Source organism: Equus przewalskii, chromosome 6, assembly GCF_037783145.1.
Source record: "Equus przewalskii isolate Varuska chromosome 6, EquPr2, whole genome shotgun sequence".
Lineage (NCBI taxonomy): Eukaryota > Metazoa > Chordata > Mammalia > Perissodactyla > Equidae > Equus > Equus przewalskii.
The window spans coordinates 75,614,771-75,641,764 of NC_091836.1; the positions used below are offsets into that span (position 1 = coordinate 75,614,771).

A 26,994-nucleotide genomic window follows, 5' to 3' on the forward strand; every position below is an offset into this window, starting at 1 on the left:
CTTCTTTTGAGGCAGGCAGGGCAAGGGGGCCTTGGGAACTGGATCTTAACTGAGGGATCACTGTACTGGGGGAGATGGTGTGGGGCAGGCACAGGAAGGCACACAGCTCAGCAGGGCAGACAGACTTTATTAGTGATATCAGTACAGCAGAGGTGCCCACGGAGCAGGGGGGAGGGGACCCATGCCTGAACCAGTCCCCTCCTTCTGCCCCTGCTAGACTCTATGAAGATGGGGCCTGGCCTAAACCAGTTCCTCCTGCTCCACCTGAAACATGGGGATGAAGAGCTCGGGGCTGGCCTTGCTTCCTGCTCCTCTCGTCATCAATCCAGTATTGTCGCTTCCTTGCAGGGATTAGATCTCTCCCTCCCCAGCCCCTAGGCAGGGAACCCCAGCTACTGGGGAGGGGCAGCTTTGGGGGGGCCTGAGGCCTAAGAATAGCCTCTAGGATTCCTCCCTGCCCCATACCCTTGAGTTCCCTGGGGCCCAACGCAAGCAGGTGGAAGGAGGACTCAGGGCTTCAGGGAGTATGGGCCCCGAGCCGTTTGGGCTTGAGGGAGCCCCACAGCGACTGAACGCCCCTGCGGACAGTCCACCCTACACGCCGGGCAACAGACTCAGCAGGGGGTGCCGGGAGGCAGGAGGTGGAGGCCTGGGAACGGGCATCCAGACACTTCTGGTAGCGGAGCTGCAGAAAGGCAGGAGGGGCAGTCACTCTCCAGCCTGCCTCATGTGGGGTTGGCATCACCACTCCACCACCCTACCCGCTTACCATGCACGCAGCCTGCACGGCCTCTGAGAGGCTGGCAGCATTGGGCTCGCACCAAAACATGTGGCAGCAGAAGGAGGCTGGGCCGGCAGCCATGATGAATGCAAACGTGTGGACATCTCTGCCCACAGCCAGGAAGGACAGGAAGCGCACCCGACACTCCCCCAGCACTGCCTCCGTCTGGAGGGAGGGAACCCAGTTAGAAAGGAACAGCCCGACCCTCTGTTCCACCGGGCACATCCATCTTATTGGCAGCTCTTCCCCTCGCCCGAGTCTCCCCTCCATGGCAAGACAGAGCCATGTCTTATCCTTCCCCCACCCAGGTCTTTACCTGCTGGTGCAAGATGGTGAGGGTAGCAGGCGCCACGCTGACATGACTTGGGGTCCACTGCTCACGGCTACTGGAGGACAGGACTGACTCCAGGGCTCCATTTATCACATCTACCCCTAGAAGATAGGGACATACACATGGCACCACTAGGAGTGAAGAAAGAACACCCCAACTCTATTCTACACTTTCTAGCTGTGCCTAGTCAGGCCCAGAGCCTTTGCTCCGTCCTCACTTCACTGGCCTACAACCCTGGGGGATGCTGCACAGGTGTCCCTTCCCTGGTGCTCTCATCCTTGGCTTCAGTGACTTGGCACTTTTCTGGTTTCTTCCATCTTGAATCCTAGGCTTGGTTTTCTTCACTGACTCTGCTTCTTCTTCCAGCCTCCTAAACTGACTGACCCTCCCAAAGCTCTGACCTCCCCATATCTTGCTCTCTCAGTGGTTATCCACATTCAAACAGCCCACTGCTTCACACCACAACAATGACCCAGATCAGAACCCACAGGCCCATCCTCTCCCAAGACCCAACATTTGTTTTATTTAAGATATCCATTTGAGGAATGTTTACTCTTGTATCACACTGTGCTAAGTCATTACAGTGCTTTACAACAATTTCACAATAGATCCTTTTATCACCATTTTACAAATAAGGAAACTGAAGTTTATAGAAATCAGGTAATAATCCTTAGGTCACACCCAGGAATAGGGATCTGAAAACAGGTAATCTGATTCTAGAGCCTGGGTTCTTAGCCAGGCCTTTGTCCTGCCCCTTGTCTATATTCCAAGTTTTCAGAATAAGAAGGGCTGTGTAAATCTTGGCTGCACTCAATAATTTCTACAGTGTGCTCGAAGGCCAAGGAACCCAAGGCTCCTGGCTTTTAGATCAATCAACTTTCCCTTGTAACACAATGGTTTCCTCCACCTCAAACTGCTGTGAACGATTTCCACTCCTGCATCCCACTTTTGCTTGCACTCAGCAGAGAGCCAAGGCAGGAGCACATGGCATGATGGAGGCCTGGGTTCCAGTCCCCGCACTACTCATGAGCTGGCTGTGTGAGGTAGGCGTCCTCACCTTCCCAGTGAAGAGTTAGAGGTTAGAACGAACAACGCCAACACAAAAGGTGCATGCCTCTGTGGTCCGCTCCTGGGCCCCCTTGCCCCTTGCCCCTTCCAGTGCCTCTGGGCTCCCCCTAGGAGTAGACTACGTGGACCCTTTGTGGGCAGAGGACAAATGCCTTCTTCGAAAGTGCTCCCTCATCTTGGCCTTGCTCATCTTACCTCTGGCTGGATCAAGGCCAAGCTCCTCTCCAAGCATGCAAGTCCTCCAAAAACTGGCCTCATCAGAGCTGTCAAGCCTTGTATTTTACTGCTCCCTGAGCTTCAAATGATTTATATAGCATTTATTAACATCTAATCTTGGCAAATGACCTGCTAGGCAGATGGGGAATACAAAGTAAGAGATGAAGATGCACTCGAGGGACACAGACTGTAACTGAGGGAATAGCCTCTGTCTGGAGTGCTCTGGCCCCTTCACTGTCTAAGAAACTCCCAATTCTCATCTTTTGGGGTTCACCCAGGCCCCACCTGGGAGGCCTTCTCTGCTGTGGAGCAGAGAGAGGATGTTTCTGGGACAACTCTTAGCACAACATCTAGTAACTGCTGGAAAACTTTTCTCCACACTATGCTGTAGCTATCTCAAGGACAGAAACCAAGTTTAATTCACATCTGTGTCCCCAATCCTATCACAGGGCTTATCTACTCAAGGAATTACACAAGCTTGAGCAAGTCACCCTCAAGGCAGCGTGGGCTGACACACCTGAACTGGTATAACCAAGTCACCCAGGAGTCCCCAGAAGGTGACAGTGACAGCAGGAGTGGGCAGGTCAAGTCAGATTGCAGAGGGCTGTGATATTTATGACATTTAGGCTAGTGCAATGAAAATCTCAAAGATCATGAGCGTGGATGAGACATCAAAGTCAAAGTGCTCAAGATGCAGGTGGGGCTGTCAGGGTGAAGCCTACCTCAGAGTGTGGGGAGGATCAGCAGGGAGGTGGAGAAAGCAGTGGAACAACTCGGCCTGGAAAAAGTCAGCCATGTTTGGTAACAATTTAGGACTGAAACCCATACCTGACTCCCAGCCCCACACTTCCAAATCCCCTTATCCTGCTGTGATTTTTTTTCCATATCAGTTGTTGGCTTCCAACATACTATATAATTTATTTATTTTATTGTCTGTCTCTCCTGGCTAGAATGTTAGCTACTTGAGGGCAGGAGTCTTTGTCAGTTTTGTTCATCAATGTATTCCAAGAACCTCGGACAGTGTCTGACATGAACCAGGCAGTCACTATTCATTTGTTGAATGAATGAATGATTAATGAATGAATACTGCAGTTTCAGTAGGGGCCAATGCTGAACTCCTGGGGGTTAAAAAGGGAACATAGGATAAAGCAGGCTGTGAGCTTAGAGACTCCTGGTGTGATAGCCCCGGCTTCAACAGAGCAGACCCATCAAGCTGAGGGGCAGCGGAGGGGCAGTCAAGGGTGGCAGACAGTTGCTTAAGCATTGTGAGAACCTGTGTAGGGTAGCAGATGGAGAGGAGCAGATGTGGGAGTAGAGGAGGAGGGAACTGGAAGAGAAACAAGGGTTTAGAAGCTGAGAGGGAGGAGGAAATGAGAGCAAAGGTAAAGGGGTGAGCCAAGCCACCTCCCTGCTCCCTGAACATGATTTTCCCACCTCTGGCTCCACATCTGTGGCAGTGCCACTGAATCCAACTGGAATACCCACTCTTCTCTCTGCAAACCCCAGCCTTTCTTCAAACCCCAGCTCAATCCCCAGCCTTTATAAGAAGGGTTCCCTCATTGAATGTCATTAGAGTCAGCATGGTTTGAGGGGAAGAGCAGAGCATTGAAGATGACCAGGGTCTGAGTCCTAGGTCTACAACTCCCGGCTATGTCACATGAGGGTTCTCATTCATTCTTTCATTTGTTTGTTTATCCATTCACCAAATATTGTTAGTTCTTCCTAAGCATCCTTTGACATGGCACCCAACCACTTCTTGAAGCAGTCTTTTTTCCTCCGATCTCTCTCCTGCTGTCACTATCCTTGGCAGTTTCATCCTCCTCCACTGTCCATTAAATGTTAGAGGACCTCAAGGCAGGCCTAGCCTCATTTCCCTTCTCACTGCAGGCTGCCCACTTCTCCACACTCATGGCTTTGATTACCTCTGTAATCCGGTGATGCCCACACCTGTATCTCCAGCCCAGACCTTTCCTCTGTGAATTCAGCTGCCAACCTGTTTGCTATTCCGCTTCCCCAAGGCACATCAAACTCAGCATGTCTGAAACTGACCTCAAATTTCCACACCAAAACTGGCCTCTTCCAGTGCTACCTTCAGAGAACAGCACCACTATCCTGTTAGTTCCAAAAGCCAGGGGCCAGGAGTCAGCCTTAATGCCTCTGCCCCTCACATTCACTCAGTCCACCAAGCCTTGTTGATTCTAATTGTCTAAATGTCTTGAATCTACAGACTCCTCTTCAGCTCTACCATAGTCCAAGATACTCTCATTACTGGCCACAACTACTGCAAGATTCTCCTAGTTGAGTTCCTTATGCCCACCTCCACCCACTGAACATCTTTCTCCATGGTATCACCAAAGGGAGCTTTTCAAAACTCAAATCTGATTAGGCCAAGTGCTCTCCCAAAAACTCCTCAATAGTTCCTTGCTGCTTCTAGGATGAAGACCAAATCGTTAATGCGGCCTGCGAGGTCCCACAGGGTCTGACCACTGCCCAGCTCCCAGCCTCATCTGGCACCACTGGCCTTCTCTCAATGCCTTTGAAGTATCAAAGTGCCTTCCACTACAGGTCCTCGCACACACTGTTCACTCTGCCTGGAATGATCTTTCTCTGCCTTACTCCTATCTTCATCCCACTTTACCATATTAGCTCCTATTCGTTTTTTGATCTCAATTCAAATGTCACTTTCTCAAGGAAGCCTTTTCTGACTCCCTAGACTAAAAGAAATTCCTCTGTTATGTAGTTTCATAGCACCTTGCTACTTTCTGTCAATGAATGACTCAATTTGTAATTACACATTTACTTGTGCGATTATTTGATTAATTCCTATTTTTTCTACTATAACCTCCATGAAAGCATGACTATGGTCATTATTCTCCCAGGACCTGACACATGGTAGGCTTCAAAGGTATTTGTTAAGTGAATGAACAAATAAATAACAGGTGCTGTGAAAGCATTGAAAATATGAGTGAACCAGATAGTCTCTAACCTCAGCTTCCTTATCTATAAAATGGGTATTATCATAATCCCAACCTCAGAGGATCATCAAAGATTAAATGACATAATACATAAGCAAGTACTTTACAGACACTAAAGTATGTGACGATAATGCTTATCACTTCCTCTTTAGACACTCACAGCCCATAGCTGGTGCTGTAATGCCAAACCCAGCTCTAGGCTGCTGCCTGGTGTCTCCAGTCATCTAAGACCTGCCTCCTAACCCAACTAAAGCTCTTCCATGAGATGCAAGAGTGGGGTCTCTCTCTGTGCCTGGTTCAGCACCAGTCATGTGGCTGATGCTCAGTGAAGGCATGCCGACTGCTGCTACAGGCGGAACACGGAGTGCAGCTGGGACAGAGGTACAGGGGGTGGGATGCATTTTGAAGGCAGGTGACACCAAGCATGAGGAAGGTCTGGTAGAAGAGGCAGTGGGAAACAGAGGGTGCGGGCGGAGCTTTGGGATCAAGGTGGTGGTCCCTGGGTGAAGAAGGACACACATACCAACAGGTTTAGCAACAGGCACATTCCCCAGGTAATAGACTTGGAACTTTTGTGCCAACTCATTCTTAGGCGCTGGGAATTCGACTGTAGGAAAGAAGAGGAGGATCAATCGTGGTGGCAGATCTTGCTTACTCCCGGTCCCCACCACCAGGACATAAGCTGGACAAACACCCAGCTAAGCCCTACTTCCACCCCTCCCCCTGCCTCCCTTTAACCGAAGTCCATCCACTTATTTGATCCAAAGAATTTAGTCTCCATGTGTCCATTTTTCTATCATGTCTGTCCAGTGGCTCACATCTCTTCTTGGGTCACCCCGCCTTTGCCAACAAAGCTGAGCTGGACCTGGTGGGGTATGACACTGACCTTGGAAAGGGACATCCACAAGTTTAGAGTGGTCCAGGGAGAGTCCATTTACCAAGCAGCGGGCACTGCGCCGTTCAGCCATGATCTGAGGAAGGAAAGAGCAGAGGAAAGGAGCGAGGGAGAGTCTGTTAGGGGCTTCCTTGCCCTGGGGCCCCCTACTCCCACTCAGTGACCCCACCCACATCCTTGTAGAGCAAAGGTGGCAGCTAGTCCAAGGAGTGGAGGGGGCCGTGCCTTAGAGCAGATCTCATGCAGGCTGGTGGCGATGTTCTTGGCGGGTGCCTCACAGCGAAACACGTGGCACTTGAGCATCTGGGTCAGCTTATCGCGAGCTACGTAGGCAAAGTCCCTGTTGGGGGAGGGGCACCTCAGTGTCTCTCAGTGCCATCCAGTGCTGAGCCTCATCCCCACCCCACCCATGCCCTCCCTGTCCATCACAGCTCCTCCAGGGTTTCTGTCCTCAGGATGGTGTCCTGTGGGGACTGCCTTCTGGCTGGAGGGTAGGCAGGCAAGCGTGCCGAGGTTGGGGAGAGTGGATGAGCAGAGCGGGCAGGAAGGGGCAGGGCAGAATAGGGCAACTTGGGGGCTTCAAGGCATCCGGTCCAGGAGTGGGAGGAGGAACAGTCAAGGTAAATAGGCAAAGTACCTCTCTCTGGGTCCGGCAGCACAAGAGAGGCAAAGAACAGAGTTAGGGAGGAGGGCCCACTCTGACTGCTGGATGAGCCCCCACCCTGGGATCCCAGGCCCTGCTCCCACCTTCCACTGTCCCGCCCGACGCCCCACACACGAATGCTGACGATGGGCTGGGCGTGCAGCAGGGCCTGACTCTGCGGTTCCACCAGCTTTAGTGTCTCGTCCTCGAGCTGTAGCAGCAGATCTTTTCCCTGCAGGCCCAGGAAGCAGGCACTCAGTGGGGCCCCAGCAGGGAAGGTGGCTGATCTCCACCACCTCCAGCTCAGCAGAGGTAAGCTCTCCCAAGGGCCCAACCTGGGGTCATACATCCATCTCAATAGGCCTGTCACTTGGGATGGGTCTACACCCTCCTTCACCAGCTCTCGCTTGGGCAGCTCAGTTCTCCCATCTGTCACAGTTCCCTTTTCCACTGCACCACCCTGCCCACCCTGCTGGCTTGGGCCCTCACCTCCCCCCAACCCCCAGACATGGGGTCGTGCAGATTGTTTTTGTGGTAGGAGAGCTGACGGATGCAATTGTTGACTGCCACGCTGCTGCGTCCAGGGGCCAGCTCCTCCTCGGTCATCTCCACCCAGCCTAAAGAGCGCACGGCGAAACACTGCCAGACACAGAAGAGGGGTGGGAGGTAGAGGGTCTGAGCTAAAACTGGAGGAGCCTCCAGCACAGGACACAGGGGATTTGCTGAGACAGAAAGAACTCCCAAATCAGGACCCAGGGAGCTGTACTGAGACCAGAGGTGCCTCCCAGAACATAACATAAGGGGCTCTCCTGCACACAGAGGGGCCCTAGTCTGGGGACTGGGTGTTGCTCTTGAACAAACCTTGGTCCCTGGGTTGGTATTCCTCAGAGGCAACTTCTCCTCCTCTTGGGGCAATGGCTCTGGGCTGGAGACAGATGATAACACTTGGAACAGGGCCCCCATACATGGAGCTGTCCCAAGGCCCCTTCCGGATAGATCCACCCCACTGCCAACCCACTGTGTTGTGCCTTCCCACTTACCTGAGGCTCTGAGCCGGGAAAGGTAAGGGTCCCTCCTCAGGGTCTTTCAGTCCCAAATCCATTGGGGCCTCTTCACTGGGTTCATCCTTGAGAAGGGGAGAGAGGAATCAGGATCAATATGAGGTCCCTTCCCCAGCGTCCCCATTGTGAAGCAGGTCCCCTCACTCACCTTCCAAAATTCTCCATCCTCAAAGCCTTCTCTGTGAGCAAAGCCTGTCCAGGTTATCTAGGAGGAGGGATTGAATAAGGAGTGGTGGCTCATCTTGCTCCAGCAGCAAATACCCCTCCGCCCCCAGCCAAAAAACAACAGGCCCGTGAGCCTCACCTGGGACTCCTCTCGGGGGCTGCTCTCCTGTGAGGGGGACGCCCGGCCCGGGGGCTCCCACTGGGTGGTCCCCGTTGGGATATGCCAGTAGTAGGTCCCTGAGGTGTCCTGGACCCTCATCCATCCAGCCGGCAGGTCGGAATCCGTCTCGAAGGCGTTGGGGTTCCAGAAGGAATCTGCCAGGTTGGGGGCTTGGTGAGGGTCTGCCCACTCAACAAGCAGACAGTGGGTACTTACGCCTAGCCCTCTCCCAAGACCCCACGGTGGAGAGGAAGGAGTGGGGGAAGGGCCCCAGCACAACAAAGCTCCTGCTTCCTCCCAGAGCCTGCAGCCTGGAGTCACAACATGGGGCCCATCAGCAGGGGACATGGCTCAGGTCTCCTCCTGGGCCCTGCTCCTGGCTAATGTGGTTACACAGAGCAAAGGAGGAAGGCAGAGAGGAAGGAAAGAAGGGAGGGAGGTTGGGTGACCCCAGTTGACCTCCTGTCATACATATCCATATCTCAGGTGCACACACTTACCAGCTCCTGCACACACACATGTGCACACAGCCCACACAACATATACAAGCCCTACTACACACCTGTGCAGACACCACAAACACAAGGGTGTGCACACACAGAAAATACCAGCACAGACGGCAGGTGTCACATACAGGTGCACACACATGTGCAGGGGCAAAGACCCATACACCAACCCCAGCCATACACTAATGCAGACACCATACATAGAAGTGTACACACACCACTATATAGACCAGCCCCCACCACACATGTGTGCAGAGACCACAGCCACAATGACCCCCAACACATGTGTGGGTACCACATATAGTGAATGCACACTCAGACACACAACATACATCAGCCTCTGCCACATGTGTGCAGGCACCAGACACTCACACCCCAACAGGTGCATACAGATGCAGGCAAACATTTCATGCACATGCATACGTGTGGTGTTCCTGTGACAGACATCCCTCCTCCCTCCGACAGAGCCACACCACTCCAGCCCTGTAGCTCAGCTCACGCCTTCCCTGCCTCTGCACACCCTGCCAGCCCCGCCCCACATCATGCCCAGCCCTGTGCTGCCCCTCACCTGGACTGCTGTCCTGCAGGATGATGGCCAGGAAAAAGTCCTGGGAGAACATGGCGCTCGTTCCTAGCCCCTCCTGCCTCCGCCCTCCCTCCTCACAGCCCCTCCAGCCCAGCCAGCTGGGCTCACAGCCTGGTGCTGGGCTGCAGAGAAAAGCTCATCCCGCCCCCTTCTCACCAGGGCAGAGCGTCTGCCAGGCAAGATCCTCCTCCGCCTGGAGCTCACTAGGGAGGGGCCAGGACCACCACAGGTGGGCACCTCCTTGGGGTGGGGAGCCGGTAGGGGTTCATGAGACCCCAGCCCTTCTTGCTCACATCTCTTCTTTCTAATCCTGACTCCCCTCCCCCAATCCTGAATTTCCATTCCACCCCGAAGCGGTCACCTCACCACCACAGTGAAGCCCGGTCTTGGGGACACCAGAAGGCTCAGCCCCTTGGGAATACTCTAGCCACCTGGGGCCCTGCAAAGCCTAGAGCTCTCAGTACAAACAGGGTGTGGCTTCAAGGCTCCCAGGGATCCCTCTCCTGCCCAGAACCTGCCCAACAGTTTGAGCTTGAAAGTGGGCCTTGAGGGCATGGGCCCCAGCAAGCTTGAGGCTGGGCTTGGGGCTTCCCAGCACCAACCCCCCTCACCTGCCAGGGCCCAGCTAGGCTGCAGCGTCTCCTCGGCAACCGCAGCACCAGGACCGGCTGGGAGCGCCCAGACTGCTGACGTGCTTCCCGTTACCAAGGAAACCAGGAATCCTGACTGGTCCAAGAGGCAGCAGAGGAGCAGGCAGTCCCCAGACCCAGGCTGCTGGGCAACCAAACACACAAGGGCTGGGAGTGGGCGTGGTTACACAAAGGTGGCTGCACACCTGATGTGAGAGTTATCTGTACAAGGTGCCCCAGCACCCTCAGCTTTCAAATGAGGCGGGCCCACAGAGGGGGGTCTTCTCGCTGATCCAGTCTTTGAGATAGCCAATACCACCTCTTCTCCCTCCATCCTTCCCTCACCTCAGGCCCTAGGGAATGTGAATGCCTGCTCTTCCCCAGAGACTCTCCATCGCCTTCAGGGCTCTCCCACCAAACCTTCCAGGAACATCAGTGCCCAGGGCAGCCATGCCCTCCACAGCCACACCTTTCTCCATGAAAGTCATACACCTTTTGAATCTGGGGACCAATTTACCGTCTTCTGACTGAGTCACACACATTAATCCATCTGCCTTCCCTGTCAGCCTGTACCTTCCTGCCTCAAAGAGTTTCGTCCTTCTGATCTGTCCTGGAGGGACCGCTCTCCTCCCGTGACCATCTGGGAGGCCCTTCTGGAGCTTGGCACATCTCCTCCAAGCACAATCCTACCTGGGCCTTGGGTTCTACACGCATGCACTTATTCAGGAATGTACACCTTCCCTCTTGCATCGATTCATGCAGGCACTCACACATGAATTCAAAGGTTCAGGTATCATTCATTCATTGATTCGTCCATGCATGCCTTTGTGGCTGAGCCAGATACAGTGATTTGCTCAGGAATCAGTGAATCACATAATGCTCTCCCCTCTTTTACACCCCCACATCACTACTGCAGTCTAGACTACTGGTATTTTTTACCTGGATCTTTGCAACAGCCTCACAAATGGTCTCCCTGTTCCAGTCTAATCTCCTCCAATCTGGGCTGCACACTACAGCCCAGACAATTGTTCTGAAATGCTAAATTAAAGAAGTTACTCTCCAGTTTAATACTCCTAATTGTTTTCTCCTTGCCTTCAGGATAGAATCCCAATTCCCCCACAAGGTTTGAGTGCTGTTTGGAGGCCCTAACCCTCAGCCTGTCAGCCTTATCTCTGACGACCCTCACCCCCTTCTCTCTCTCTCTGCCTGCGACTTGCCCCTCCTCTCTGAGCCCAGCCTTCCTCCCCTTGATTGTCACCTCACTGTCACCCATTCCTCCTTCAGGCATCAGCGTAAAGGTCACTTCTCCAAACTGACCCACTCCCTGTCCCTTAGCAAGCACACAGGTAGGGTTTGGTGCCATCCCAGTGCTCACCATGCTGATTATAACTGCCTATTTCTCTGTCTCCCCACTAGACTGTGAGTGCCATGAGGGCAGGAACATCTGTCCCCTGTAGTGTGCATTCCCAGCATTTAGGACAAGGCCTGGCACTGAGTATGAACCCAACACAAGTAGTAAAATTCATTCATTCATCACTCACTCACTCATCCGTTCATTCATTCACTCACGCACTTTTATTCATTCAACCAACAACTTTGTGGAGACCCTGGGGTGGGGAGGAGAAAATAATTTGTGCCCAATTCGACCCCATTCCTTCAGGAGCCCAGATCTCCTCTGTGGCCTTCATGGTCATAACAACACAATCACAAAAGAGTAAGCAGTGACTCAGCCCTTCCCTGGGGTAGCCTCACTTTCCATAGCCTCCAGCAGAGAGTGATCCTTGACCATCCTCTTGCCATGCCAATGCCCTTGCTGAGGTCACTGCCCATGCCCAGCATACCCTTCCCAGTTCTCCAGCAGTTCTACCCTCCTACTCCCAGAAGGTTCAGAGGTGCGGCCACCACACCACCCCAGGAGCCTCTGAGCAACCAGGCCCTCCATTTACTGGGCTTCTGACTCACACTCCCTAAGGCAGAGATTGCAAACTAGCAATCTGCAAACTGGTGCAAGCCTCAGATAGATTTTGTGTGGCCTGCACAGTGCTTTTTAAAAAATAGAATTGGTTGCTAACATTAAGAAATTGCGATATTTCACATCAATATCTAGTTTTCAGTTTCTCTTAAAAAGTTACATGAACTGGCTCCACTGAAACTACATTTTCCCCCACCCAATCCTATAAATAACCAGCTGGAGTGGAGTAGCAGCTGTTCCCTCTAAAGGGGGTCCAGGCAATGACCATCGAAGGCCACTAACATCACAAAAAAGAGAGACAATCAGACACTGCCTTTGCTAGTACTCAACACCACGTCAGAAGTGTTCTTGTGAAAACAAATACAGAAAACTCTCAAGTCTGAATCTGATCAGACTCTGGAACTCACTACTAATTTACGGGAAATCCAGGGGAAGAGGACTAAGTTCAACACGCACACAAGAAGAGAGGCTGAAAATCCAGACCATGGAAAACCCAGGACAAACAATACAGTGTCTTCACTTAAAAAACAAAACAAAAAAAACTACAAGCAAAAATAAAGAGAGATGGAAGGATAATGTGGAGATTAAAAGAAACTTTAAGAGACATCAACCATCAAAAGGTCTGGACTCATTTGGATACTGATTTAAATAATCAAAACTTTTTAAAAGGGGGAGAGGACATTCATTAGACAACTGGGGACATGTAAACATTGGCTGGATATTTCATGATATTAAGGAATTATTCTTGAATTTCTGTAAGCATGATAATGGTATTGTGAATTTTTTAAAATAATTTTATCTTTTAGAAATGAATGGGTAGACATTTACGGATGAAAGTATTTGCTTCAAAATAACCTAGGCTGGGGCCCAGGAGTAGGTGGGGGAACAGATGCAGCAAGATTAGCCATGGGTTGCTAATTGTTAATACTGGGTAGTTGGTAAATACCTGTATTCCATTCTTGCTACTTTTGTGTATGTTTGAAAACGTCCATCATAAATTTTTTGAGAGAGGGTAGAGAGATGGCCTTGGCTCATCTGAACTGCCTGCTCCTTGCAAAGGCTTCACAGCTTGGGGTCTGGGTACGGTGCCTGCTGCCTGGTGAGGGAGGAATCTTTCCTAATCTCTATTTACACTCTCATCCACAGAACTCCCCGGCTTGCGGCTACAGCCCATTATCTCTGCTCTTTGATCCTCAGCTCTGTCTGCATCTCTATGTGACATGAGCAAATGTAGAGACTCAACTTATTTAAATGGGACACATTTAATGATCAATCCTTGGAATCCTAATACCTATTCTTCTCCCCACAAAGAAGTACGTGTTTATTCTTCCTTTGTTTCCCAACTTTTAGTCAATATTCTATTCCTGATACAAAGGATACAAAACAGTATCCTTGCAATGGCCAGCATGGTGCTCTGCACATGACATCCCCCAGTCTTTCCACATGGACCTCTGTGGGGAGGTGCTGCTGCCCACTCCATGCCTGGCCTGTTAAAACCTGGCCCAAGTACACCTCGGTTCCTCACGCTGTGCCCATCGGTAGCAGGGTTACACGGGGCCAAGATCTTGGGTCTGGACTCAGACCTGGTATAGATCTCAGTTGTAATGTGAGCTCACACTGTCTGTGACCTTGGAAAGTACTAAACCTCTCCAGGACTCCTTTTTGTCATCTGTAACATGGGCATAATAATGGTATCTACCTCACAATATTTTTGTGAGGATTAAATACCATAATGCTGAGCACAGGGCCAGTACCTGGTAAGTCCCCCATAAGCAGATTCTAGTCCGCACACACATCAGGGTGTACATGACGGATGGGTCTATCAACTTGTTCAAGCACTCTCTGAATGCAGGAATGGTTTCCTTCAGGAAAACCTGGTCAGTCCTCAGTCCTGTAGTGCGGTGACTCATGCTCAGGCTGGCCCTGGCCTCTATACAGAGGGGTCTGCCCTCTGCCCACCTGCCCTCCCTCATGCCCCATGTCAAGCTCCGTAAGGTACCTGCGTCCTCCGGGGAGCCATAGGAGGGGCTGCCCTGGGATAAGGTAGCCCAGCTTGAGTCCTCATCACTGGCTGCACTGTTCCGCATGCCAAACAGGAGGCTGGCACTCTTGCTGTGCTCTCGGGGGCCATCCGTGAGGGCCTGGGGCCCAGGAGGGACTTCTGCACTCTCCAGGGGCTCGGGCAGCCCTGGAGGAGAAGACAAGTCCTCCTCTTCCTCCTCCTCATCCTCTTCCTCATCATCCTCCTCGGCCTCCCCTGCTGCCTTCTCCTCTCCCTCATCTGGCCCCTGTTCTTGGGTGCTGATGATCAAGCCGGGTCCTCGGAGCCCTCGGTTAGCCGCATTGTGGGTGGAGAGCTCCAGCTCAGAGTATAGGTGCATCAGGCCTTTGGGGCCCAAGGGTGCCATCTCAGGCTCCTGGCTGGCCTCCTCCGCCAGGGTCAAGGTCACATTGCGATTCTGATCACGATGGGCCGTGGCAGCCCGCCGGAGCTGGTTCTGGCCCTCTTTTAGCCACTTGGCATTGGCAGGGCCTGGCTCAGGCCCACCACCCTCCCCCATGGCACTGCGCAGGTCCTTGGGTCCCACAGCAGTGGCCTGCAGCTTGGCGTTGAGCAGCTGGTTGTGGGCAGCGTGCAGGGGCAGGGGTAGGCTCAGCGCAGGGCCTCCGTGGCTGTTGGCATTAATGGCCGACTGGCTCAGTGATGATGGAACAGACATGGCCTTGGCAAATCCTGCAGGTGGGGAGAAGAGACCATGTTGAGCCTCCAGGTCAGGATAACAGCAAGCCTGCTTCTGCCCTAGGGCTGTGCCCTATACCTCCTCATCTCTCTACACTCAGCAGGCCAGCACACACTGCTCCATGTCCTATGAGTTATTTTCCCATGAGAATAACTGGGCTCAATTTCTGTCCTCCATCACCACCATCCCCTCAACCACCATGCCCATCCCAGGCCAGGCCCAGGCCGACAGTCTACCCCATCCCCAAATGCCCAGCCCTGGGCTTCCTGGGATAGCACAGCTGGCCCCCGCTTTGCCCTCACTCCCAACAGCAGAGCCTCCACACAATGGCTCTCTGTGCATCCCCACCCCCAGCGCATCCGACTGGGGCTTACTGTGCCAGGGACACAGCTGGTGTGGGACTAGCTCATGTGTTCTGAATGCTGGACACTGACTGCCCCCTTCCTCCTGCCACAGTGCTAGCCATAGCCCCACCACTGTGAGCTCCCCAGGTTGTGTTTCTCTCTTCATAAATCACTGGGTCCAACCAGACCCCAAGCCCACCACCGACTAGAGAGTAGGACAGGAAAGAATGAGCTGCAGACTCAGGCCTCAAGGGCATGGCCCTAGAAAGGCAGGTCACAAAGGAAGGGCCTTCAGCTCCAATCCACAGCTCCTCTGGCCAGTTGAAGAAACATGTTGGTGACTGTCTCTATAAAGTATCTCACCTCGGGCACCAGTCCCTCTGCCAGCCCCTATAATGCTCCATAGCTGGGTCACTGCAGGAGCCTCTGACCTGGACCCTCCAGCTCTTCAAGTCTTTGCCCAAATGTCACCTTCTCACTGAGGCCTTCCCTGAATACCCTTTTCAAAACTGCAGGCTACCACGCCTCCTCTCAGCAATCCCCAAACCTTCGCTAGCACCCAGCACCATCTGACAAGCTATTTATCATTATTATTGCTATTACTGCTTTGTTTAATAATTGTCTCCTCATGACTATCATTTTAGTTCCATGGTGGTGGGGATTTTGTCTTTTCTTCAATGCAGAATGCCTAGAACTTAACACAGTCCTGGCACAGAACAGGAACTCAATAAATATTTGTTGAATTAATGTACAAATCTGCCCTCCCGTCTCCTCCAGGCCCCATTTTAGCATCTCCTCTACTGTTTTCAGAAAACATACTTTGGTCATGTTACTGTGTCTCAACCACCGCTCATGATGCCCCAACCAAACTCCAACTGCCCTTCAGGTGAGGGGACCTCCTTTTCCACAGTGATAGCCCCCCCCACTCCCTCAGACCCCCTCCTTCCTCCTCACAAGCCCTCTGTGGATCACCTTCTCCATCTACCTGTCTTTCCAGTCCCATCAGCCCAGTGATCCCACCCTCAAGGCCCCATTCTATCCTCCCCATCTCCCTGACCTCCCACTGCTTGGCTACTCTCTTTCCCTGACCCCCACTATGAAGAACTCCCTCCCTGGACCCTCACTGGCCACCCATCTCACGGTTCGTTCTTCCTAACCAACCACTACCCTATTCTCTCTCATCCTGACCCTCTTAGACAGCCCATCCCACAGTACTCTCCCCTTCCCTGATACGCACTCCCGAAGTTCTCTTTTCCTATTGACCTCCCCCCCAACACAAAACTCTCCCCCATTGACTGCCCCCTGCGACACACACTTTTCTCTCTGACTCAACTTCTCATCTGAGAGTTCTCTACCTCCCAGTTCCCCACTAGGAAGTTCATTCTCTCCCTGCCCTCCGCCCCAGTTCTCTCTGCCGCTTCAGTGTAGCTCTCAGCACCAAGCACAGGGTGCAGTGAGGTGTTTTAGGCTGCTGAGCAAGGTGTGTTGCCATCTCTCAGGCGCAGTGCATGGTCCTGAGGCAGAAGCCATAGCTCACCTTTCTGTCATTTCTAGCTTCTCAGACCTTAGCACAAAGCTATGCATACATCTATGAAATAAATGAAAACAGGCTCCCGTCTGTGTGTCTGCCTCACATGTAACTGTTGGCCTGCTCGATGTGGCTCCACTGGGCAATGAGAAAACTCATGGTCACTTGAATAAATGAGAAAAAATAGACAGCTTTGCCTCTACCCAGAACCACAGTAATCTTCCAAAAATGGAAACCGGATTGTGTCACTCCCCAGTTCAAAAAATTACATGGCTCACTGCTGCCTTTAGGATAACATCTGAGCTCATTAGCAGAACACCCAAGAGCCTCCTGAGCCAATCCCCATGACCTCCCGGACCTCCTCCCACTCCCTGCCTCCTTCATACCTTACACTCTAGCCACATGCAGTTTGGTGGGTCTAAAAAATGTCACATACTCACAGCTCCAGCTCTTTGTTTGCCTGCTCCCTCTACTTGGAATCCTGTCTCCTCTTGTGAGAACCTCTGCTCACGTTTCAAAACTTGGCTCAGCAGTCACAGCTCCTAAACAGTAAGTCTTTCCTATTCAGCCCTCTCTCCCTATTCTCAAGTGACCATTCCCTCCTTTATGTCTCATGATACCCAGTACCACATTCTATCAGAACACCTCAGACCATGTCTTATTCAACCTTACATTCCTATTACCGAGGAGAGGGTGCTGTGCATCTGCCACTGAGTGGACCCTTGGTGTGGAAGGAAAGGAAGGACGGAGGGGTGAGAGGAACTAGGAACCAGGAAGCTCAGAACTAGTTTGGAATAGACACTAGGAAAGGATTATGTGGCCCCATGGGCTGGGGATGGACAATGGGAACATTAGGGAGAGTGCTGGAGAATGATGAAGGCTCCCTGAGAAAGAAGTAAGATGGGACAGGGGTCTCAGACAGGTGAGGGCTGAGATCTAGGGAAAAATGGAGGGAAGGAGTTAGCTTAAACCAACATCTTTGGGTTGAAGGCTGTTCAACAGTGGCATCTCCTAAGTTTTAAAAGGTGAAGGACCCCATGACTCTGCCAAGATCAGAGGATCAGACAAGCTCTTCTCTGAAGTAGTGGTGTAGAGAGCCAGGTTTCTCAGGTCAGGCTGGGACCAACCTCCTTAGCACTTGGAATTGTGTTCTGGGAAGGGCACATGCACAGTGAGTCTGGGACAGCAAAGAGTCAGGTCAACTTCAGGGCAGCCCTGTCCATCTGATCACCAGGGCAAAAAGTGCTGGGGAAGAATGAGGAAAGTTCTGTTGGGAGTGACTGCTGAAGCCCGAGCACCTAGCTCAAGGCAATATGGTCACCATCACCTCAGTTTTCGAAGTCAAAGGATGACCAGCTGCTCCACATCTTCAAAAAGGGGCACGACCCAATCTCTCCTCTCTCATTGGGGTTACGCACACCAGGAGCCTCTCAAAGGACAGAAAGAGCCAAATGGATTCTGGCTCAAGGCAGGGAGCTGGATGGGGTCCTCAGGGAAGAAAATAAAAGAGTGGCCACTAAGCCTGGAGTTGATATCAGACCACACGGGTGGGGAGTAAGTCCTGCTCAAGGTCAAGGGTCTTCTAACCTGACAGCTTACTAGATTCCAGGCACTGTGCTAGGTAAGGGGGAGAGTGACGAATAGTAAGGAAACGGTTCCTCTCAATGGAGCTCACAGTCTAGTGGGGAAACAGTCACTGAACAACTCGTTACAATGCAGTATAATGCCAGTATCTAGAACAGTTCCTGGCACCTAGAAGCACTCCCTATTCATTGAATAAATGATTGAGTGTTAGGATGGGGAAGAAAAGGGCACTACAGGAACCTGAGGCTTACTGTAGCCCAGGCATCAGCAATGACCTGCCTGAGGAAGTGACTTTTAAGCTGAGACAAGAATGTAACTCTCCTTGGACCATCCCTTTCACCACCTCTCCCTCATCGGAGGATGACCCCCCACTAATTCATAGAGGAAATGGAAGCCATCAGTTGGGGAACGTCCTCAAACATACACACTTACTGACTTCAGCACCTATCCTTTTCTCTCTTTCTTCCTAAAACCAACTGCTTCACCTAACATTTGGATCCTTCCTTTCATGCCTTTCCAGAAATTTTGTACCACTGTTTATCCATTTTTTCTTCTATATAATCAATCCTCCTCAGTGGGATCCACTATCTCCCAACTTAAACACAGAATCTTTCTTGACTCAACACTCCTTCAGTGCCACTTGCTGCCCTCTTTCTCCCCTGCACAGGCAAACTTCTTAAAAGACTCATCTCTACTCACTGTTGTCATTTCCTCACCTCGCACTCACTCCTCAACCCTTTCGGATCCTGCTTCCACTCACAACACACCTCAGTAACAGCTCCTAACAAGGTCAACATGGCCCCTATATCATTTAATCCAACAGACACTGCTGTCCTCATCTAGGTTGTCTTCTCAGCAGCTTTTGACACCATGGGCCTCTCATTCAACTTGCATCATGGCTTCCACATGCTACATCTCCAGGTCTTCTTCCTACACTCTAGTTACTGTCTGGTGGCTTCTTAGACTCCTTTGCTGGCTCATCTTCCTCTACCAGCCGCTATACACTGGAGCTTCTCATGGCTTGTTCTTATGTTCCTTTCTGTTTCTCATCCAACATTCAACACAGATATTCATTCGTGCCCATAGCTTCAGTTACCACCTGTACACTGATGATTTCCAAATTTACATCTCCATTTCAAACCCCTCATCTGAGCTCCAGGCATACACATTCAACTTTCTCCTCAACATCTCCACTTGGGTGTCTCAAAGGCCTCTCAAACTAACACACCCACTCACGTTTCTGTCTCCCACACCCTAACTGGTCCTCTTTGAAGATCCTGGCTCGTGGAATGTTATGACCACCCATCCTATTGTGCAAAACAGAAGTAGGGGTACCATCCTTGACACTACCTTCTCTCTCACTCCCCATATTCAATCCAGCCCCAGGTACTGACAATTTTCTCTCCAAGAAAAGTTTCTGGACGTGATCTACTCTTCACACCCACTACCATCAACAAAGACCTTAAGACCAAAATTCATAACAATGCCAAAACTGTCCTACTCAGTCTGGCCCCTGCCTTCCTTTACAGCTTGGCCCTCTGCTTTCCAGCCTCACTGGCCTTCTTTTGATTCCTCGAAGACATCATGCTCTCTCCTTCCACAAAGCGTTTGCATGTGACTTCTGCCTGGAACTTCCTTCCTCTATCCTCTCAGCCTAACTGACCTCTAGTCCCCCTAGTCATCGTTTACATCTTAGTTCAAATGTCATGTACTCAGGGAAGCCTTCCTTGACCCTCCCTCCTTGTCCCCCAGACTAGTTCACCTTGTGTTCCTGTGTGTTCTCAAGGCACCAACCATCTTTCCTTCATGGTATTTATTACATTTGTAATTTTACTCTTATCTGATTTCCTCCTTAGATTGTCAGCTCCCTGGGGACACAGATCTGGTCTATTTTGCTCCTGATTATATCTTCAGTGCCTAACACAGTACCTGGTATATATCAGGTGTTCAGAGCATATTTGTTGAATGAATAAATGATCAGATAGATGCATTTTTTTAAAGGATAACGCTGTGTTGAGAGTAGTTAACGGGAGGTAGGCAAGAGGGTCCACTGTTAGAGCAGTCAAGCGCAAAAAGGGCTGTGGGGCAGATTCAGTCTGGTAGCAGTAGGGATGGATGAAATGAATGGATTTGAAAACTATTCAGGGAGCGGATGTGACCGAACTTGGTGACATCAGATGTAGAGAGTGAGGGACAGAAATTGCCCAGAATTCCAGCTTGGGTTAGTGATTGGAAAGTAGCCATTTCTGACAGTTAAGGGAAGAATGGATTTCGAAGAAGGGTAGAGAGAGGACAGAGGGAAGACAATTCAGCTTGGGATCTGTAGGTTTGGAATTCCTGTCGGACTTCCAAGGGGCTGTCATGAGGGCAGTTGGACATGGAGACTACAGTTCAGGAAAGAGGTTTGGACCAAATATACAAATATGGAACTCATCGGCACATACATATAAAAAATTAGAAGCCTTGAGAATGAATAAAATACCCGAGGAGAAAGTGCAGAATGAGAGAAAATAGCTCAGGGCAAAACCAAGAGCCTCACCAACATCTAAAGGGAGAGGAAGGAGGGAGCAAATGAGACTGAGAAGGAGCGGACAACGCCATAGGAGAGAAGCCAGGAAAATGCTTCAAGGAGAGTTGACACCACCACTGAATACTGCAGAACGGTAATAGGCGATACCAGGAAAGTGTCCACTGGAGGTGGCCACATGGAGGTCTCCGGTGACCTTGGCTTGAGCAGTTTCCATGGGTGTCAGGGACAGAAGACCGAATGAAGTGGTTTTAAGAATGAATGGGAAGTCAGGAAATGAAGACAGCAAGCGTAGACAAGGTTTTGGCTTTGAAGGGTGAAGAGAGCTGGGACTATGCTGGAGGGGCTGGGAATGCAAGAAATGCACAGGCAGATTCAAAATAGGTTCGGAACAACCTCTGAATTGGCGGTGGAAAACCGCTCCTAAAGAGTCTCCTGCGAGCGCTAGGCCTCCTGGCTGAGCTGGGGACATAGCTGGCCCCAGGGCACACCCCTCGGTCGCTGAGAGCAACAGAATGCAGCTTGACAGATCCCAGGCCTGGGACCCTGCAGGAATCCGTGCGGCCTCTGCTTACCTCACCCTCTGCTCCCCCCAAGCCCCGTCCCCTTGCCAGCCCTTGACCTCCCCTCCCCCATCCCCCGTCCCTCATCCTCCACTGCCCCTCTCTTCCCGTCCCCTACACTCTCCCCCTATTCATCCCGGAGGGTCAGGAGGTAAAGGTCGAGGAGAAGGCGGTGTGAGGACCGAGGTGGAGCCTACACTGGGGGACAGGAGGGCGGTCGGAATCCGCGCGGTGGGAGGGCCGCCCGCAGGGATCGGGCCTGGCCCGGGGGACCTGGGCCGCCGCGGGGAAGGGGCTGCAGGGTCCGCTGGCCGCTGGGGGTCGGGATCTGGCCGCGGTGGCTGGATCCAGGCTGCGGCGGCTCCTACCTGCGCGGGGAGGCCCCAGGCCCAGGTGGCGGAGGTGGCTCAGGCTGCGGGTCTTGGACTCCGCGGCGGCTTCTCCATCACAACATCCCCCGCCCAGGAGCGCGCGGGCCGCGGGGCCGCGCCCGGAGCGGCGGGGGCGCGCGCGGGGCGGGGGGAGGGGGAGGGGGAGGGGCGCCATCTTGGGCCGGGCGCGGGCACGGAGTGGGAGCCCCTCGGGGGCGGCAGTTGCCGCAGCTTCCCGGAGGACCCCACGCAAGAGGACCCTCGCCCTCGGTGAGCCCCAGGGTCCAACACCCCCAGCCAGCCGCCATCCCTGTGCCCGGTTCCCCCAGTCTCAGAGCGCTGCCCAGCCTCCGCGACCCCTGCCCGGCTCGGCACTGCCCTCCTCCACTAGGCCACGGACTCACCCCGCGCCCCGCAGGGCCTTGGCCCTGCACCCCTGCGGGGCGAAGCACCGACGAGGTTGGACCGGGAGCGGCGGTGGCCGTGCCGGGGCCGCGGCCGCGTGGGGAGGGGCTCCGAGGAGGCCGCCGGCTCCGCTCTTGCGGCAACCCTCCCTGACGTCCTGGTGGAGAGGCAATGAGGACACAGCGTTGGTGATAATAATAGCTCGTATTTATTGACCGCTTACACTGTGCCGAGCTCTGTGTTAAACCCCTTACATGCGTTCATCCTCATATCATATCAGCCCTGGAAAGCTGCGTATTATTATCCTCATTTTTCAGAGGCAGATGCTGAGATTCAGAGGTGAAGTGATTTGCCTGCGGTCACAGTAAGTGAAATCAGATTGGAACCCAGATGTTTTCTAACACCCAGCGCCTGCTGCTGAACATAAACGGAGGCCTCCGAGATGTCGAGAATAAATCGCTTCTCAGTAGAAATTCACTAGAGGGAAGGAAGAAGAGAAGGTGGATGAAGTGTTAAGGAAGGTATGGTGGGGCACAATATTAACTGCAGACTCCCTGGAAAGTGGGATAGTTCCCACTGGTCAGTCAGATCAGAGCTCAGAGACCATCAAGGAAGATGAGAGGGAATGTTACCATCCAGAAACCCTCTCATGGCTCATTCCTCTAAGGCAGAGGTTTTAATTAATTTAGTGTACCTGCTAACTGTTGAGCAACTGTCAGGAGATATCTTAAGGTGCCTAGAACTAAAGGTGTCCAAATTTAAATTATCTCATCCTCTTTATTGACCTTCTAAGAAGTTTCACTGGGGTGAAAAAGAACCCTCCCTAACACTCGCACATGTGCGTGTGTGGGGGCACACACACAACTGAATGCAGCTCCACTTCATCCATCCCAGTGAATGGTACCACCATCACTTGCCCAAGCCATAGGCCTCAAGATCATCTTTGACTACACTTTCACTCAACTAGAGATGAATATAAATGTTTTAACTTTTTATTATGGAAAATTTCAAATATATACAAAAGGAGATAGAACAGTATAATGAACCTTCATATACCCATCACTCAGTTTCAACAATTAGCAACTCCTGGCCAAGAGTTTATTCTGATTTGACAAACGTCTGTGATACATGACCCATGTACCAGGTCCCAAGCTCAGCTCTAGAAATCCAAAGATGTATCAGATTGGACTGTCACCCAATCTGGAGGAAATAACAACTGACCTTGGTCCTTGAAAGATAAGTAAGTGTTAGCCAGAAGAAGAAAGGTGTCCTCATTCATTCATTCTCTTTCAATAAAGAATTATTAGGTGTGAGGCACTGTCCTTGGTGCTAGGAATATGTAAATAAACAAGATTCAGTCCCTGCCTCCATGAAGCTTGAATAACAGGGGAAGGAGACATGTAATGTATAATTAGAAATGTGATGAGTATCTTGAAGGAGATGTGCAGGGTGCTGTGTGGGTGGACTAAATTTGGCCTGGGAAGGTTTGGGAAGGCTTTCATAGGGAAGTGGCACATACATGAAGGGAAGCGATGAAGGAGACAGAGGTCAGCCAAGAAAAGAAAAAATTATTCCAAGTCAAAGGAGAAACACAAAAAAAGGCCAGTATGGGTATGTGGATGGAGAAGAATGGCATAGGAAGAGCTGGAAAGGTGGATAGGTGCCAAATCAAGGAGGACCTTGTATGTCAAGCTAAGGGTTTTGGACTTTATTTTAAGGACAATGGAAAATTATCAAAGGGTTTGAGGCAGGGCAATGGCATGTTCACCCTTGCATTTTAGAAAATCACTTCTGGCTGCTTAGTAGAGAATAGACAGGAGGAGAGGAAAATTGGCAGTGTGGGGACCAGTTAGGAAGCAATTGATGTAGTCTAGGTGGGAGATGACTATAGTGGTGAGAGTAGGGATGGAGAAAATTGCACCGGTTTAGTAAATATTCAGGAGTTAGAATTCACAGAAATTAGTGGTCAATTGATCGATTGGCTATGGAAGTATGAAGAAAAGGATGGCTTCCAAGTATTCTGCTGAAGTAAACGAAAAAATCTAGAAACATCACCCATTTACAAACAGCCCCCAGAATACTTGTCTTCCCAACCCCATTGAGTAAGATGGCTGCAATATCCAGGGACATATTTTCAGGTAACCAGAGGCACACAGATAGGATGATGAGGGTGGGGAGAGGAGTCTAATTAGCTAGAATGCAAAAAGGAAAATGTACAGTTCACACACAGTGCAGTTTGACCCAAACACAGTCTTCCCAAATCCCTAATCTCCTCCTAGGTCTGCAGAGCCTCCTGATTAATGGGGAGTCGACCTGTGCTCTCCATCCATCCTTCCTCTATTATATCTCTTCCCCCTTCTGGTGCTCTCCATGGTCTAGGAGCAACCAATAGCCTATGAATCACCTCAGGGACTGTGTGTGGTTCTGACCAACGTGGGTCCCTCTGAGGCAGCAAACTTTTAAAATTATTACCTTGGACCCAGCAGGAAAAACTTGAAGTAGAAACAAATCAATCCAGAGTCACTTACCAAGAGTACTGGCTTTATGCTATTTGGTTTAATAGACCAGCCAATCAGCATAACCAGGCAGTTGGTACCCCAGTTGCCTTGAGAAGAATAGAGCTTTCGTCTCTATTTGCAACAAAGACACTTAATGGAGCAAAGGCAGCCTTTTCTACCACTACATGTAAGTATTGCTTTGATATTGTAATTTTTCTTGATCTAATACACTTTCTTTCTTCTGGGTGGTTGTTATCGTTTGGAAAATCTATAAGGAGTAAAATCTTCCCACATAATATAGAGAATGGAATTCATTAAGTCAGATGCTAGCCCTGGCAAGGACTTCCTCAATGCTCTTCTTCAAGAGGACTATTGTAGTTCATTCCCAGGAAGAGTGTTATAGGGTGAAAAGAGAAAAGGACTAAGGACTGAACTCTGGGAACGCCAGCATTTGGGGAGCCCACAGAGGAGAATAAGGTCAAGAAGAGAGCTGAGAAGAAACAGAGAGTAAGAGAAGAATCAGGAGAGAGTAATGTCATGGAAGAAATCCAAAGGAGGAAAGACTTTCAAGGAGGAAGAAGCGGTCCACAGCATCAAATGCAGCAAAGATTTCTAATGAGGTCAAGGCAAGAAAGTATCCTTTGAATTTGGCAACATAGAGGTTATGGATCCCCAGGATACAATCTATATCAGCAGAAAATGGAGGCAGAAGCCACAATGCAATGAAGTGAGCAAATGAAGATGAGGAAGGAGAATAAGTGAGCGCAGAACCTTCTTTTGGGAAATTTGGAAGAAAGAATGGACAGTAGCTGAAAAGTGATATGAAGTTAAAGATTCTGGGTTTTTTAAATTTTTTTTGAGATTATGGAGACTTGGACGTAAGTATAAACTACAAAAAGATACAGTAGAGAAGATGAATTTGAAAGTAAAGAAAAAAGAAGATGCGAGATGTGGCGAGGTCCTGGAGGTGATGAGAGGAGGTGGGATCAAGGGCTCATGTGGAAGAATTGGAGGCCTTAATTTTAGAGTCTGCAGGGTGTATGTAGGGTAATTAATAAGATAGGAGCAGACAAGAGGTTGAGGTATTTTGTGCCTAGTGATATAAATATTTTCAAAGTCTTTAGCTGAAGAAGGGGAGGAGGGTTGGATGGAGAACAAGAAAAACTTTACAAGAGAAGTATTATCCTGTCATGGGCATGTTGTTGTCACCTTTGTTGTTATCTGCACAGAATCCATTCCCCCTTTTATTGGTAACAGCACGTCAGTTTTCTTTGAAGACCCATTCTCTCCCCACTCTAAGTCTGTGTGGTTCAGATGCAAATCATTCCAGTCCCACAACCCACTTCAGTGTTGGGCTCCTAACCCATGATCAGGTCAAGGTGATCAATTCAGAGATGGGCACACGACTAAATCTGAACCAGTGAAAATCAGATCCAGGAATTTTCCTGTAACTATTGGGCAAGAGGTGCTAGTAGAATGTAAGCCTGGTGGACATCTTGCCACCAGGAACGTTGAGCCTACCTGAGAATGAAGTCAAGTCAAGGAAAGCAGAACTAAGGGATGGAGAGAGACAGATGCCTGATAAGATCTATTTAACACCTATATTAACTTCTGCCTGAAGTCACATGAGTCAATAAGTTCCCTTTCTTCTTACACCACTTTGAGTTGGGTTTTATCACTTGCAGCCACGAGTTATGATGAATACATGTGGCAGATGTTGCCTGTTGGTACTTATCCCCACATCCACTCTTCTGGAATCTCCCCTGCACCAATGGGAATGGAAAGCTGAAAACCACGTTTCTCAGATTCTTTTGTCACTTCACTCCAGTTAGTTTCTGCCAGTGGGAACCCTGGCAGAAAAGGTGGGAGGAAGGGAGAAGCCCTTCTGCCTTTGGCAGTGCCTCTGGCAACGTCAGCAGCAGTGGTTCCTGCCTAGCAGAAGTGGGGGCGGCTCCAGTCGCGTCAGCAGTACAAACTCCAGTCGCATCAGCAGCCAGTGCAGATTTGTAGGTTCCAGCTCCCTGATCTTTGGGCAATACCTTTTCTCCCTTTTGCTTCTCTAGCTGGAGATTAGTGGTGGTTTCCTGATTTCTGGGTAACCCTGCTTTCCCTCTTATGCTTCTCCAGACCTTTCCCACCACTTTGTAACAAATTATTTGCATTAAATCCTTCTCTATGTGGAATATCTAGAGTGATTTCTGTATCCTTATTGAACAGTGATTGATACGTTACACATTCCTCTTTTGCATATACCTGTGCATGTACACACAAATACCACACACAAAGCTCAGAGACGCTGTTTCTCAAATGTACAGACTTATTAAGTGGCCTAGCTAGGCCTGGAATTCAGACATGCCTGACTCCAAAGTTCTCACTCTTTCTCTGACCTAAAAAGTTGTTTTTTGTTGTTCTTTTCTTTTTTATGGCTAGATTAAATAGAAGTTA

At 50.7% G+C, this 26,994-nt stretch overlaps 1 protein-coding gene and 1 long non-coding RNA gene across 6 annotated transcripts; one reads left to right on the forward strand and one right to left on the reverse strand.

Annotated features, from left to right (window-relative positions):
- Positions 1–107: 107 nt before the first annotated feature.
- APBB1 (amyloid beta precursor protein binding family B member 1) lies at positions 108–22,414 on the reverse strand. 5 transcript variants are annotated; one of them, XM_070626115.1, is made up of 14 exons: positions 22,051–22,414; positions 13,988–14,722; positions 8,275–8,450; positions 8,119–8,175; positions 7,950–8,035; positions 7,771–7,834; positions 7,399–7,548; positions 7,014–7,141; positions 6,492–6,606; positions 6,258–6,342; positions 5,895–5,978; positions 1,098–1,213; positions 770–946; positions 108–685 (listed from the first exon to the last, which is right to left on the reverse strand). In XM_070626115.1, exons 2-14 carry the CDS (start codon positions 14,706–14,708, stop codon positions 518–520), a joined length of 2,127 nt encoding a protein of 708 aa, XP_070482216.1. In that variant the 5' UTR covers positions 14,709–14,722; positions 22,051–22,414; the 3' UTR covers positions 108–517. The 5 variants fall into 5 exon arrangements, with proteins under 5 accessions (XP_070482216.1, XP_008522346.2, XP_070482217.1 ...); XM_008524124.2 differs by having other exon boundaries at positions 21,644–22,160; XM_070626116.1 differs by lacking the exons at positions 13,988–14,722; positions 22,051–22,414 and adding exons at positions 9,370–9,409; positions 9,999–10,016.
- On the forward strand, positions 21,780–26,732 carry LOC139084194 (uncharacterized). Its single transcript, XR_011541584.1, has 2 exons — positions 21,780–21,916; positions 22,369–26,732. It is a non-coding gene; the product is annotated as an uncharacterized lncRNA (long non-coding RNA).
- The last annotated feature ends 262 nt before the right edge of the window (positions 26,733–26,994 follow it).